Raw genomic sequence first — 12,785 nt, 5'->3', positions numbered from 1 at the left:
ATTTCTTTAGTTCTTTTATTTCCTCGCTTGTTTGTTGTTGTTTTTTAACTGTAACTCTACGGTGAGCAGATTAGGACAAACTGTAAATAAATAGAGAGAGAGAGAGAGAGAGAGAGAGAGAGAGAGAGGACACATGTAGCTCCTAACTCTGAGTGGAGGGGGCAGCGTGGAGCTTTTTTTATTTTTCCCCTTCAGCGGTCAGTTCAGAGTCGAGGGATGCACTGCCTTATTTCTGCCAGCTTTACAATGCCTTGAGCATGCTCGACTTGCACTTGAATGCAGCGTATTTGTGCATGCTTTAAGAAGCCGCAGCAAGGGACGACAGACACTTAGGAAGGAGCGAGCGGCGCGTGAGACAGCGGGCCAGGTTCCCCCGTCAGCCTCCTCTCTAACAATCTGAGTAAAACCCACGCTGAAATGAAGATTCAAACCCCCCCTCCCGGCCCCACCTCCTGTCATCCCACCCGACCAATCACAGCTTCCCCTCCGTCCCCCTCTCCCTCTCCCCGGTCGTCCTCATTCCCCCTCTTCTTACCTTTATGTGCGTTACCTCATTACCCATGCAAGTAATTGGCATCTCTAAATGCTGGCGAGGCCAGAAGGGCGCACAGCACAGAAAGGGTGAGAGTCTCCTGAACTATATCTGCACAAACACATCCATGAAACCTCTTTCATCCTCGCTGACGGCATTCTCTCCTCCATAACAGGAACACGACAGAAAACCTCTCTTTGCATTCAGATTGCACTTTTTTTTTCTCCCCCACATTCTTTCTATCAAACCTTGAATGATTTTTTTCCTCCTTCCACATTTCTTTTTTCCTTCCGCCTCATGTTTTCCCCTCTCCATTTATAGTTTTCTGAATTTCACACAAATTTCCTTTGTTTTTATTGTTTTTTTTGTTTTTGTTTTGTTGTTTTTTTACTCTAGTTTTAAATGTAACTCCTCAGAAACTTGGAGTTTCACCAATTAGAGGAACCTCCTCAGATTATATCACTGAATTATTTTTCTTTTACTAAACCTGGAAAAAAAACAACCACAAAAGACAACTAATGTGCATTCAAGTCATTAAAAGCTGACCTTTAACCACTAGAGAGGGCATTTTCTTGTTCTGTCCATTTATGGATTTCTCTAACTTGAGAATTAAAATTAAACTCAAGAACTACTGAACAAACCCGAGCACACAGGCTGCCACGTTCTCATGGCTGTTCTGCTTGCCTCCCCTCTCTGTGGCTGCTCAGACGTCTTCCCGTCTTTCCGTCCGTCCGTCCAGTTCGGAGACGCCCAGTGCCGCCGAGTTGGTGAGCGCCATCGAGGAGTTGGTCAAAAGCAAGATGGTAGGAGACAGACACACACCGTGTGTGTGTGTGTGTGTGTGTGCCGACATTCACAAAAACAGCTTTGTGATCATGAGTTTAGGCGCATCGTCCTTATTGACATCCTTCATGCAGATCTCTGAAAAGCAGTAATCTCACACTGAAAATGTAAAAACTTGAATGAAAACGGCCTGTCCTGTTTTTGATGCCTCAACAATTTCCATAAAACAAAAGTGATAGAAATAGTTTCTTACATTTAATTGATCGATTTATATCTAGTTCTCTCTGTCTCTCTATACTTCTCTCTCTTTCTCTCTTTCTCTCTCTGTTTCTTCTGGACTTTTGAACTTTTTAGTGTTAAGTCATCGAAATGAAACTGATTTATTACAAGTGTTTTCACCAGAGATGCGCTGACGTGAACATTTTGGCCAGTCAATATCCAACACTGATATTGCTATTATGGCTGATAACCAATATTCACCAATATTATATATATCCACTAAACCTTTGACATTGTAAAATTACCATCATGTTTCTTTATTTGCAGTTAAATCCGTTACTGAATCACGATCACTGTCACATGACCAAACTCGTCCTCCAGAAACGAGATGGACATAAATTCACATCAAATCAGTTTTATTTATCCGATAGGTTTTGTTAAAAATCATCCACCAATACCGATGTTGGTGCCGATTTATTGTGCATCCCTATTTTTTTTCCACGTCTTTATCAGCAGCTGCTATAAAATGAACTTGATTAACATCAGTGATCAACACTTGAAAAAAAAAACTGTAAAATAAATGTGTATATTTTAGAACTATAATCAGTTGAAACGACTCCATCTGCATCTGCTTTGTTTCCCCCGTTGTTGCGTGTGGATGCAGGCTCTGGAGGACAGACCCAGCTCTCTGTCGGTAGAGCAGGGCGACAGCAGCTCTCCCTCCTTCAACCCCTCCGATAACTCCCTCCTGTCCTCCTCCTCGCCTGGGGAAGAGATGGATGAACGCAGGGCCAGCATCGTCAAGAAAAGACAGTAAGTGTGCTGCTGTCTTAACACAAACACACGCTGGCTTCTCTCTTCAGCTGAGTCATCTTGTTGTTGTTTTAGCTACGTTCTGCTGGAGCTGGTAGAAACCGAGCGAGATTACGTCCGGGATCTGGGTCTTGTAGTCGAGGTGAGCGCTCTACGTTTCTTTGTTTTCCTTTATGCCGTGTATTCAGGCTTACACGTATTTGTTTCTTTTGTCTCCATAAATAAGGGCTACATGAGCAGGATGAAGGAGGAGGGCGTTCCCGACGATATGAGGGGGAAGGATAAAATCGTGTTTGGAAACATCCATCAAATCTACGACTGGCACAAAGAGTACGTCAAGCGCTAGAATCCAGATTTCCTTCTGCTCAGTCGCCAACTAAATAACTAAATGTTTCTCTTTCCCTCTCACTCAGCTTCTTCCTCAGGGAGTTGGAGAAATGCTTAGAAGACCCTGACAGACTGGGACTACTGTTTCTCAAACAGGTTTGTCATTTCTACATTTTTTTCTAGATTTAAACTTTGTGTTTGTGGAATTCTGAAGTCTTCTGCTTGGCGTTTCCACAGGAACGCAGGTTAAATATGTACGTGGTGTACTGTCAGAACAAGCCCAAGTCGGAGCACATCGTGTCAGAGTATATCGACACCTACTTTGAGGTAAACGGTGGTTTAGCTAAAGAGGCATCAGATGTTGGCAGCTTTCAAATGCTGAGAACTCAGGTTTTTTTTTTTTTTTTTTATTTAATGAAGGATCTGAAGCAGAGGTTGGGCCACCGGCTGCAGATCACAGACCTGCTCATTAAACCTGTTCAAAGGATCATGAAATACCAGCTGCTGCTCAAGGTTAGTCCTTACTGGCCCAGCAGAGGGCGCCGAAACCTCAACTCGGCTCAGATTCACTTAAAAAACACCTTCATCTCTGACTTCTCTGATTGTAAAAAGCCAAACATTACCAATGTTTTTTTGTTTTTTTGCGGTGACATATTTGCTTTGTCTGATTTAGGATTTCCTCAAACACTCTAAAAAGGCTGGACTGGAGTGTCCAGATTTAGAGGCAAGTGACTGAAAGCTTCTGCTTGAACGCTTCATTTAAAAGACAATCTTTGCTTTTCTAAAACATTTTTCATTTCCACCTCTTACAGAAAGCAGTGGAGGTCATGTGCATCGTGCCAAAAAGGTGCAACGACATGATGAATGTTGGTCGGCTTCAAGGATTTGATGTAGGGAAAATTTAATTACACAACATTGGTTCCCAAAAGTTTCTTTTGGGCTTTTTCCACAAACCTCAGTATATTTTGTTGGAATGTTATGTGAGAGACCAGAATAAAGTGGGAAAAGGAAACGGTTTCCAGCATATGTGCACACAGAAATAAATCTGTAGAAGGGGGTTGAATGTGAATGTACACTAGATTTAGTAGATTTATTCCTTAAAAAGCCTGTGTTGTTTTCTTTCCTCTTCACAATTATTCATTATACGGATACAAACAATTAAACGACTTACGATTAATTGACGATTAATGGTTTATTAGGTTAAAACTAGTTCCAATCGATTAACTAACAATGTGGGCTTAGATCTTCTTTCAGTGTTATAGTTTGACCACCATCCAGCAGAGGGCGCCATCCTTGAGTTTTGCCGGTTGATACAGAAACAAAGATGGCGGGGGCATAAAAGAACTGGAAAGAGAAACAATCTGTTGTATTTTATTTTTCTATTAAGCAAGTTAAGAGGTTCCTGTATTGTTATATTTTATGAATATGTCCAAGGTTAATAATGTGATAAAATCTCAATATTCTGTTTATTGAGTCAGTATTTCATACAAAATTATGTTAAAAATTTAATTATGATTTATTTTTAAATTGAGCATTTTCCCAAAAAAATGAAGCTCTTCTTAACAATCCTGGTTGTTAAGAAAATTACCGTTTATCAATTACTTATTGATTAATCGATAACTTGCATCCCTAATTCACTGCTTGTTGTTGGTTTATCACATAACATTCCAATAAAATCCAGTAAAGTTTGAGGTTGGCGAAATGTGAAAAAGCTCAATGTTACAGTGTCTTAACTGTTTATACTGAATTCTGCCTCATGAAATGCTTCTACTAAAAGCATTTTCCCCGTTTCTCCGTCTCCAGGGGAAGATTGTAGCTCAGGGTCGCCTGTTGCTGCAGGACACGTTCATGGTGTCCGACCCAGACGGCGGCTCGCACGGCAGGATGAAGGAGAGGAGGGTGTTCCTGTTCGAGCAGCTGGTTATCTTCAGCGAGCCTCTGGACAAAAAGAAAGGTTTCTCTTTGCCAGGCTTCCTCTACAAACACAGCATCAAGGTGAGAACACTACAAAGCTGCCTGAATGATTTGTTGTGGCCCAGATGTTGAGTCTCTGACCCTGTCGGTAATCCAGGTCAGCTGTTTGGGTCTGGAGGAGAGCGTGGAAGGCGATCCCTGTAAGTTTATTCTCACTTCTCGGTCAACCAACGGGACGCTGGAGTCCTTCGTTCTTCACTCCTCCCATCCGGGGGTGTGTGAGGTCTGGACCCTTCAGATCAGCCAGATACTGGAGAGCCAACGCAATTTCCTCAATGGTGAGCCTTCGGACAGATGCACAGAACCTGGTGTTTGGTGGCGGTGCTGTTTTTGTACATCGCTGTCTTTCTTGTACCGTCTCACAGCTCTGACTTCGCCAATAGAGTATCAGAGGAATCACGTCGGGGCCGGCGTGGGAGCTCAGGCCGGAGGCGTTGGTGGTGTGTCACCCGGAGTTGGAGGCGGGATCTCTCAGCCCAGCTCCGCCCCATCAGGACCGCAGAGCGTCTCCCGGCGGCCCTCAAAGATCCCTCAACCCTCTCGTCTGCCCCAGCCCCTCCGTCACCTCGCTGGAGCCGACGCGGAGGGCCCCAACAAGATGTTAGGTACGGAACGTGGCCCCCTTGCTCGGCCAGCTTTGTTTTCGCAGCACATTGAAGGTTGTGACTGAGGTGTGAGTTTTGCTCGGTTGTGATCCAGGTTTGTCCCCTCGTCCCGTCCCTGCTACCCCGCTTCCTCCAGGGGGCAGTCCGCAGGGCAAGCGTCCCTCGCAGACCGCAGAGGACCAGACACACACGCAGACCCTCACACCTGCCAACACTGTAACCCCTATTCCTCGTGCCACAGTGGGGCCTCTGCCCTCCACGCCAACCTCCAAACCACAGCCCGGAATCGTGTCGCCAATCGCCCCAACTCCAACCGCGCCCGCCTTTGGAAAGGACCCTCTTCCTCCTCCCCCTCCCAGCCCAGGACAGAAGACCGGATCTGGATTTTGGAGCTCTATGCCGGCCTCTCCAGCCAGCAGGCCTGGCTCGTTCACCTTCCCAGGAGAGGCGGCAGAGACCCCGGCCCGTCAGCCGGGGGTTCAGGCCCACAGACACTCCACGCACAGCAAAGAGGCTGACCGCATGAGCACATGCTCATCTGCAAGCGAGCAGTCCATCCAGTCCACCCAGAGCAACGGGGTAAGACCTCTAGCTGCGGCCCACGGCTGATTCCACTAACAAAGAGGCCGAGGGAAGCCTGGTGTGTCCCGCTGCTGCCAGCACTACTAATCTGTTCCCCACTAAGCATCTCTGACAATCTTCTCCACTCTTCAGCATCACGCTCTGTAGCTTTAGATCATTTCTCAAAACAAATTCCCTTCAAAGGTTTCAACCTTGGTGCTTTTGTCCTCACTCTTCCTAAGAGAGACTCTTCACTTGGGCTTTTTGTTTCCTGACTTTTTAACTCTACCAAAGCTCAAACTAACAACCTTCCTTCCTCTTGGCTGTCTCTCACCAGCTGCTGTCTTCATGGTGTGTGACTGCACTGACTTTACCTGCAACTAACCTCTGACGTTTGTGGTTCCTCCACAAATGAACTCAGATCCTTTCATTCAACCTAACGCTTTTCGTCTCATCTTTGCCCGGAGCTGCAAAGACTGCTGCAGAGGAAATCGTCTTACTGCAACTTTTTTTAATCGCAGGAAAACAACAAACCTTGTACAAAGCCTGGTTTTATTGAATACTCTGTGATTTCTCTCCCCCTGTCTCCTCCCTGTTGCACAGAGTGAAAGTAGCAGCAGCAGTAGCGTATCCACCATGTTGGTGACCCAGGACTACATGGCTGTGAAGGAGGATGAGATCAGCGTCAGTCAGGGCGAAGTGGTCCAGATCTTGGCCAGCAACCAGCAGAACATGTTCCTGGTGTTCAGGGCGGCTACGGAGCAGGGCCCCGCCGCCGAGGGCTGGATCCCCGGATTCGTGCTGGGACACACCTCCGCCATCATCCCTGACTCCTCCGACGGGCCAATCAAGTAAGAGATTGGTTCAACGTGCCTTACGGTCCAGACGTACTGCATTTAGTAGGGTTTCCTCCAGAGAACTTGCTAAGCCCAGTGTCAGGGGCGCCAGGGGAGTCCGCCAGCACCACCATGTTTTTGTGTTAAAAGGGCAGTATTATGGAAACTCGACTTTTTGGAGCTTTACATCATGTTTAAATATGATTACCTCATCAAAATATACCTGCAGTGTTGATTTGATTCTATCATGCATGTTTGAGAAATCCTTCAATCTCCCTTGGCAACCATTCAGCTGTTCAAATCATCTAAGGCTGGTGAAAATGCTCCGAAAGGGTTAATACAGGAGTAATGTTGGGATGACTTCCTGAAGGCGGAGTTTCAGAAAGAGCAGGAGTTTTTAAAGAAACAGAGGCCCAATTTCAAGAAGTTAAAACAACTGAGGATAACATGGTTACCTGATACAAAACACCACCATATACCTAGAAAATACACACTACTGTCCCTTTAAAAAACGCTGACAGAAAATTTGATATGACTAGATAATTATGTTGTTAGAAGAAATTACTGATGATACTTAAACACCAAATATAGTGTTAAAAAAGGCAAACAGACAAAAAAACAATTAAAATAAATAATATTACCCCTACTTCAATGCATCAGTTAGCTTATTCTGTTTTTGCTCTCACTGTTAACTTGTGTTTAAAAAAAATCCTATTAAAATAAACAACGCTTACCCAAGTAAAACCTGGCAGCCCGCCAGGCTTATTATACGCTGTGGGAAGCCCTCCATTCAGTACATGAGTTTCCAACAGACATGGGGTCTTTTTGTTCTTGACCTTTGACACCTGTCTCATTGCAGCAGGAAGTCTTCATCTTGGCACACGTCTCTGCGAATACGAAAGAAGTCTGAGAAGAAAGACAAGGAGGTGAAGAAGGAGACCAAGCTGGAAAACGGTTACAGGAAGTCCAGAGATGCAATGGCCAATAAAGTTTCTGTAAAGGTGACTTCCTGATTCACTGAGCAATCAGAGCGGAGTTGTGTTTTCTTTCTTTGTCTGACTCCGCCCTTTATGTTCACAGCTTCTAAATCCCAACTACATCTATGATGGTAAATATTGACTTTGAGTTTAGAATAAATTGATTCAGGCGGCTGTAACCAGTGCTTTAATCAAAGCTTTTATTTTTTAAACCAGCCCCCCCAGACTTCCTGGTGCCTCTGAGTGACATGACATGTGACAACGGCGAGAGCGTCACCTTACGGTGTAAGGTTTGCGGTCGACCCCGCGCCACCGTCACCTGGAGAGGACCAAACGAGAGCAACCTCACCAACAACGGACACTTCAGCATCGCCTACAGGTACGGAAACAACACAGAATCGCACAAGTCTTCACACCTTACTAACATCTTTAAAGTATTTTATTACGATATAAATGAGAAATCATTTTAAGCCTTTTTGTATTAAACCCTCTTTACTTCAAATGCATGTCACAATTTGGAAAATAATAAAAAATGTAGAAAACATTTGTGATTTTTCCCGATTATTCACCACTTCATAAAATCTCCCAAAATACATTAAAGTTTGTGAGTTTTAAGAAAACGTGGAGTTCGTATGAACGCCTGAGTCAGTCGGCTCAGACTTCAGTCAATCAGATCCAGGAAGTCGGTTCTTTGGAAGCGTTGCTGTAATAATACATTTTTTCATTCCAGCGATGCTGGTGAAGCCACGCTCCGGATAATCGGTGCCGCTTCAGAGGACGACGGCGTTTACACGTGCGTGGCGACCAACGAGCTGGGCAGTGTGACGTCGTCGGCGAGCCTCAGGGTGTTGGGTAAGAGCGTAGAGTGACGACAGCGACCGCCGGGTGTGTGACGGCTGTGGTGTGTGATGCAGGTGTGTGTCTTTTGTTTTCAGCCGTGTCCACTGATGGACTCAGAGTGAGCTGGAAGGACAACTTCGAGTCTCAGTACACTGAGGTGGCTGAACTGGGAAGGTAAGAGACCCGGCACCATGCTCCCATCAGAGCAGGAGGAAAGTGTTTCACTGCAAATCTGTGCTTTGGCTTTTTCCTAAAAATATTCTGTTGGAGCAGAAGCTCCCAAACTTTTCCATTCTACTTTCCCCCAGACAGCGTTAACCTGTGTTCAGGAACGCTTTGCTACAAAATATGTAAAGAAACATCAACTTTCCGACTGTTTTCTATTCACTATTCAATAGTTATTACATCCATTTAGCATAAATGCTGCCTCAGACCTTCTGATTTAGATGACTATGATTTAATATGTTTTCACATAATAGTTTTTCATCACAATCTCCTCTTCTGATTATGAGAAAATGTGATTAATTTGCAATATTGGATATCAAATTTAATTTTATTCTCACAGTTTTTATGCTTTTTCTCCATGTCTTTCTAACTGTTGTAGCTTGAGAAGCAAAGATGAATTTGACTTTCAGCCATCAGAAATAACATTTAGATTAATTATTTTAACTTATATTTCATTAAAAAAACAAACAAGAAAACAGATAAAAAACAGCTCTTTTTTTTATCTTTGCATATTTTTTTCTCATCTTCCCTCCATCTTTCCGAGCCGCCCCACAGCGCCCCCTGGCGGCCCCCTCTTTGAAAAACACAGCTTTAGAGGACTTTTGAATCGAATTGCGTGTGTTTCCTGTCTGCAGGGGGCGCTTCTCTGTCGTCAAACGCTGCGATCACCGGGGCTCCAAACGGACGGTGGCCGTCAAACACATCAACAAGAAGCTGATGAAGAGAGATCAGGTGACTCAGGAGCTCAACCTGCTTCAGAGGCTGCAGCACCCGCACATAGTGAGCCTGGTGGACACGTTTGAAACCTCCAGCAGCTACGCTATCGTCCTGGAGATGTGAGTGCCAGATACACAGAGGGAGGGAAAAAACCTGTTTTTATTTGGAATTGAACCTTCATTCTCTTTGATCTACTGATGATTTTTCTGATTTCAGGGCTGATCAGGGTCGTCTGCTGGACTACATAGTGAGCTGGGGGAACCTGACGGAGGAGAAGGTGGCCTCCTACCTGCGAAGTGTTTTAGAAGCTTTACATTACTTGCACAACTGCAGGATAGTGCATCTGGACGGAAAAGTAAGTGTCTTAGCAGATTTAGTGGCTCTGCTTAAATCCATCCCTCATGAACGTTTCCTCACTTCCTTATGCTGCCATCAGAAACTTGATATGAACTTTTCAAAACATACATGGACACCTGACCTGAGGCCGTTCCTTTCAAATCAAGCTCCACCTTTTCTTTAATCATAGCTGGAAGTCTTTTCTGGAAATGTGTCACGATAAATGATAAACGATACGATATATTCCTACCCTTTGCCCTGGCAGATAAAGTTTGTGAAGAATGAATTTACTGTTCACCGTGTGGCGCTTTTCTTCTCTTGCTCCAGCCTGAGAACCTGCTGGTCGCCCACAACGCCAGCGCCCAGCCCGTGGTCAAACTCACCGACTTCGGAGACGCGGTCCAACTCAACAGCGCCCACTACGTCCACCCTCTGCTGGGCAGCCCTGAGTTCGCCTCCCCGGAGCTGGTCCTGGGGGAGCCCGTGTCGCTGACCTCCGACCTGTGGAGCCTGGGCGTGGTGACCTACGTGCTGCTGAGCGGCGCCTCGCCGTTCCTGGACGAGAGCGCCGAGGAAACGTGCCTCAACATCTGCAGGCTGGACTTCAGCTTCCCCAGGGATTACTTCCACGGCGTCAGCCAGGCCGCCAGAGACTTCGTCCGTCTGCTGCTACGGACCGACCCGGGCCGGAGGCCGCCGGCGGGGCTCTGCCTCCAGGAGCCGTGGCTGCAGGCCCCGCCGGGGGACGGGCGGGGCCGTGGAGAGGGCTGCCTTGACACGGCGCGCCTCATCTCCTTCATAGACCGGAGGAAGCACCAGACGGACGCACGGCCCATTGGAGGAGTCCGGAGCTTCATCCAGAGCCGCCTTCAGTCTCGGATCTGAACGCCGCGGGCGCAGCAGGAAGCGTCCCCACAGCTCCCAGAATTCCCAGAGTTCTCGCTGATCTTATCCTCCTTCACAACCCAGAATCCCCTGGAGTACCGCTGGTAGTTCAGTCTGGAGCTACGGAGCCCCAGAGAACATCACCAACCCGACGGAACGGATGCCCTTGTCTACTGCTGCTTGCTGAGATTTTCTAGTTTTAAACGAACAGAACAAAAAATTTAAAAAAAAGGACGAATAAAATCATTAATATAGTAACTTATTTTCCTTGATGGGAGTCAAAGCTGATTTAGAGGAGCTGTCTGAACGAGCCTCGACGGAAAAAAAAGTCGCCAAGGACCGGCACGGACGTTTTGTTTATTCTTTTACACTAAAGCTATACCTGACACTTTGGAAGCAGCTCTATCTTATAGAAACGATATATTTAAGAAAAACACACAAAAGTACCGTCTGTTTGTTTTAAAGTAAAAAAAAAAATAATAATAAAATGTTGAAAGTTGGCTGTGCTACTTCAGACGTTCTGCTTATTAAACCATCATCATGAGATGCCATGTTGACCATGCTGCCGTCCAAACCCCAGAAGGAACGGCGCCCCCTGCAGAACAAAAGCTGCACTGCGCAGATAGCGACATGTTTAAGCCTTACCTTGTAAATAGACTTCTGCCTTCTTCGCTCTCACATTCACGGCGGGATCCTGCTTTCAGGACGCGGGGCCGCGGCGACGGCTGCGGGTCGCCAGGGAAACCAAGTGAATGTGGGAAGCCCAGGAGGAGAAATCTTTTTTTTTGTTTTGTTTTGTTTTCTTTTCTTTTCTTGTTGTTTTTTTCTCTGTAAATGCACTCATCGTACGTTCTGTTTATCATGTGCAATGTTGCGGCTTTAACATTTTATGCAACTATTTATGAAGACATCTGTTGTATCTGTAATAAATCTAGAGAAAAGGATGTACTTGGTACTGCAGGCGCTGCTGGTAGTTTGTGTTGCTGGCTGTTCCGACCGCCAGGCCTCGCTGGGGTCACGACCTACAATCATGTGGTTCGTTTTTAGGATTTTGGTTTGATCAAAACTTAATTTAACACGTTTTGTACTGTATGCCTCTGTAGTATTGGTACACCAAAGTTGCTCTAGCTTTATAGTACTTAAGAAAAAGGTTTTATTGGAGTATGTTTAGGTAATCAGTGACCTTTTTTGAAATGATTGTTTACAAGAGTAAAACACAAGGAGTGGTGAGGGGGGACGCACTCTTAGCTTAGTCTCTTTTTCTTTTCCTTTTTAAATAGGCAGGAGGCTGGAGGACAGAAACTAGCTCTTATTATTAACTCAATGAATTAGGAGTTAAATGGTCTTATTTCCTTAATTGTCTTCTTTCTCGCTGCCAAAATGTTTCTTCCATAAATTTCTCGTATAAACTATAAAATCTCCCTGGAAGCTCACCAGAACATTTCTGGAAACGAAAGTAACAAACGTTCATAATGAGGATGGGATGAGCCCTCTTTAGCTTTTTTTATTTTTTATTTATGTGATATAATTGTGCACAGGCCGTTAAAAACAAGGAGACTTGGACTGGATACCTCAGTTTTAGTTTTTCCACCCTTTTTTTTGTTGCATTTGTTTTTATTTACATGTTTGCCGCCACATTGTTTTTTTTTTTTTATCTTTGCATGTATATTTCTTTGTACAGCTCATCATATTCTCCCTTGTAAATATTCTAATTTTGTCATCAGTTATTTGAAAATTAAACATAATGAACAAACATGACCTGTTTTTTAAAAATATTTTTGTCGCAACACAACCACTTGCTTCAGTGTATCATTTACTTGGGGAAACTCAAGTAAATAAATGGTAACGTATGATGTGCATTTTTTATACAGCTGCCATTATTTTGACGAGGCGTTCACACAACTGGATTTACACTGAGACTGAATTACACACACAGATGGCTGTAAAATCTTTAAAGTCTAACTTCCTGGTTTTACTGAGAAGGCCAGCAGCAGCTGTTTAATACGTTTTTGAACTATGTTGTTATTCACGTTAGTTTTCTTATGAGATTAATTAAAATCAGTTTTGTTCCAGATTAAAGCCAATGTAGCATATATTAACCACAGACGCTCCCAGATACATGCGACTATAAGTGTTTGGCGCCGTCTAGTGGTCA

General features: G+C 44.8%; 1 protein-coding gene across 1 annotated transcript in view; it reads left to right on the top strand.

Annotated features, from left to right (window-relative positions):
• LOC103146047 (triple functional domain protein-like) overlaps positions 1-12,388 on the top strand; it is a gene marked incomplete at its 5' end in the record, with an annotated part of 42,927 nt that extends 30,539 nt beyond the window's left edge. Inside the window, 22 exons of the mRNA XM_007563758.2 lie at positions 1,240-1,335; positions 2,199-2,347; positions 2,423-2,489; positions 2,574-2,677; positions 2,761-2,830; positions 2,912-3,001; positions 3,095-3,187; positions 3,348-3,398; positions 3,487-3,564; positions 4,478-4,669; positions 4,746-4,926; positions 5,014-5,253; positions 5,348-5,832; positions 6,418-6,665; positions 7,510-7,651; positions 7,731-7,758; positions 7,844-8,006; positions 8,358-8,479; positions 8,563-8,641; positions 9,328-9,528; positions 9,626-9,764; positions 10,073-12,388. Coding sequence (XP_007563820.2) covers positions 1,240-1,335; positions 2,199-2,347; positions 2,423-2,489; positions 2,574-2,677; positions 2,761-2,830; positions 2,912-3,001; positions 3,095-3,187; positions 3,348-3,398; positions 3,487-3,564; positions 4,478-4,669; positions 4,746-4,926; positions 5,014-5,253; positions 5,348-5,832; positions 6,418-6,665; positions 7,510-7,651; positions 7,731-7,758; positions 7,844-8,006; positions 8,358-8,479; positions 8,563-8,641; positions 9,328-9,528; positions 9,626-9,764; positions 10,073-10,630 — 3,576 coding nt within the window. The remainder of the gene's footprint in view (positions 1-1,239; positions 1,336-2,198; positions 2,348-2,422; positions 2,490-2,573; positions 2,678-2,760; positions 2,831-2,911; positions 3,002-3,094; positions 3,188-3,347; positions 3,399-3,486; positions 3,565-4,477; positions 4,670-4,745; positions 4,927-5,013; positions 5,254-5,347; positions 5,833-6,417; positions 6,666-7,509; positions 7,652-7,730; positions 7,759-7,843; positions 8,007-8,357; positions 8,480-8,562; positions 8,642-9,327; positions 9,529-9,625; positions 9,765-10,072) is intronic.
• Between the last annotated feature and the right edge of the window lie 397 nt (positions 12,389-12,785).

This window comes from Poecilia formosa, unplaced genomic scaffold (genome assembly GCF_000485575.1).
Source record: "Poecilia formosa unplaced genomic scaffold, Poecilia_formosa-5.1.2 Scaffold150, whole genome shotgun sequence".
NCBI lineage: Eukaryota > Metazoa > Chordata > Actinopteri > Cyprinodontiformes > Poeciliidae > Poecilia > Poecilia formosa.
This window is presented reverse-complemented; position numbering and strand designations above follow the sequence as displayed.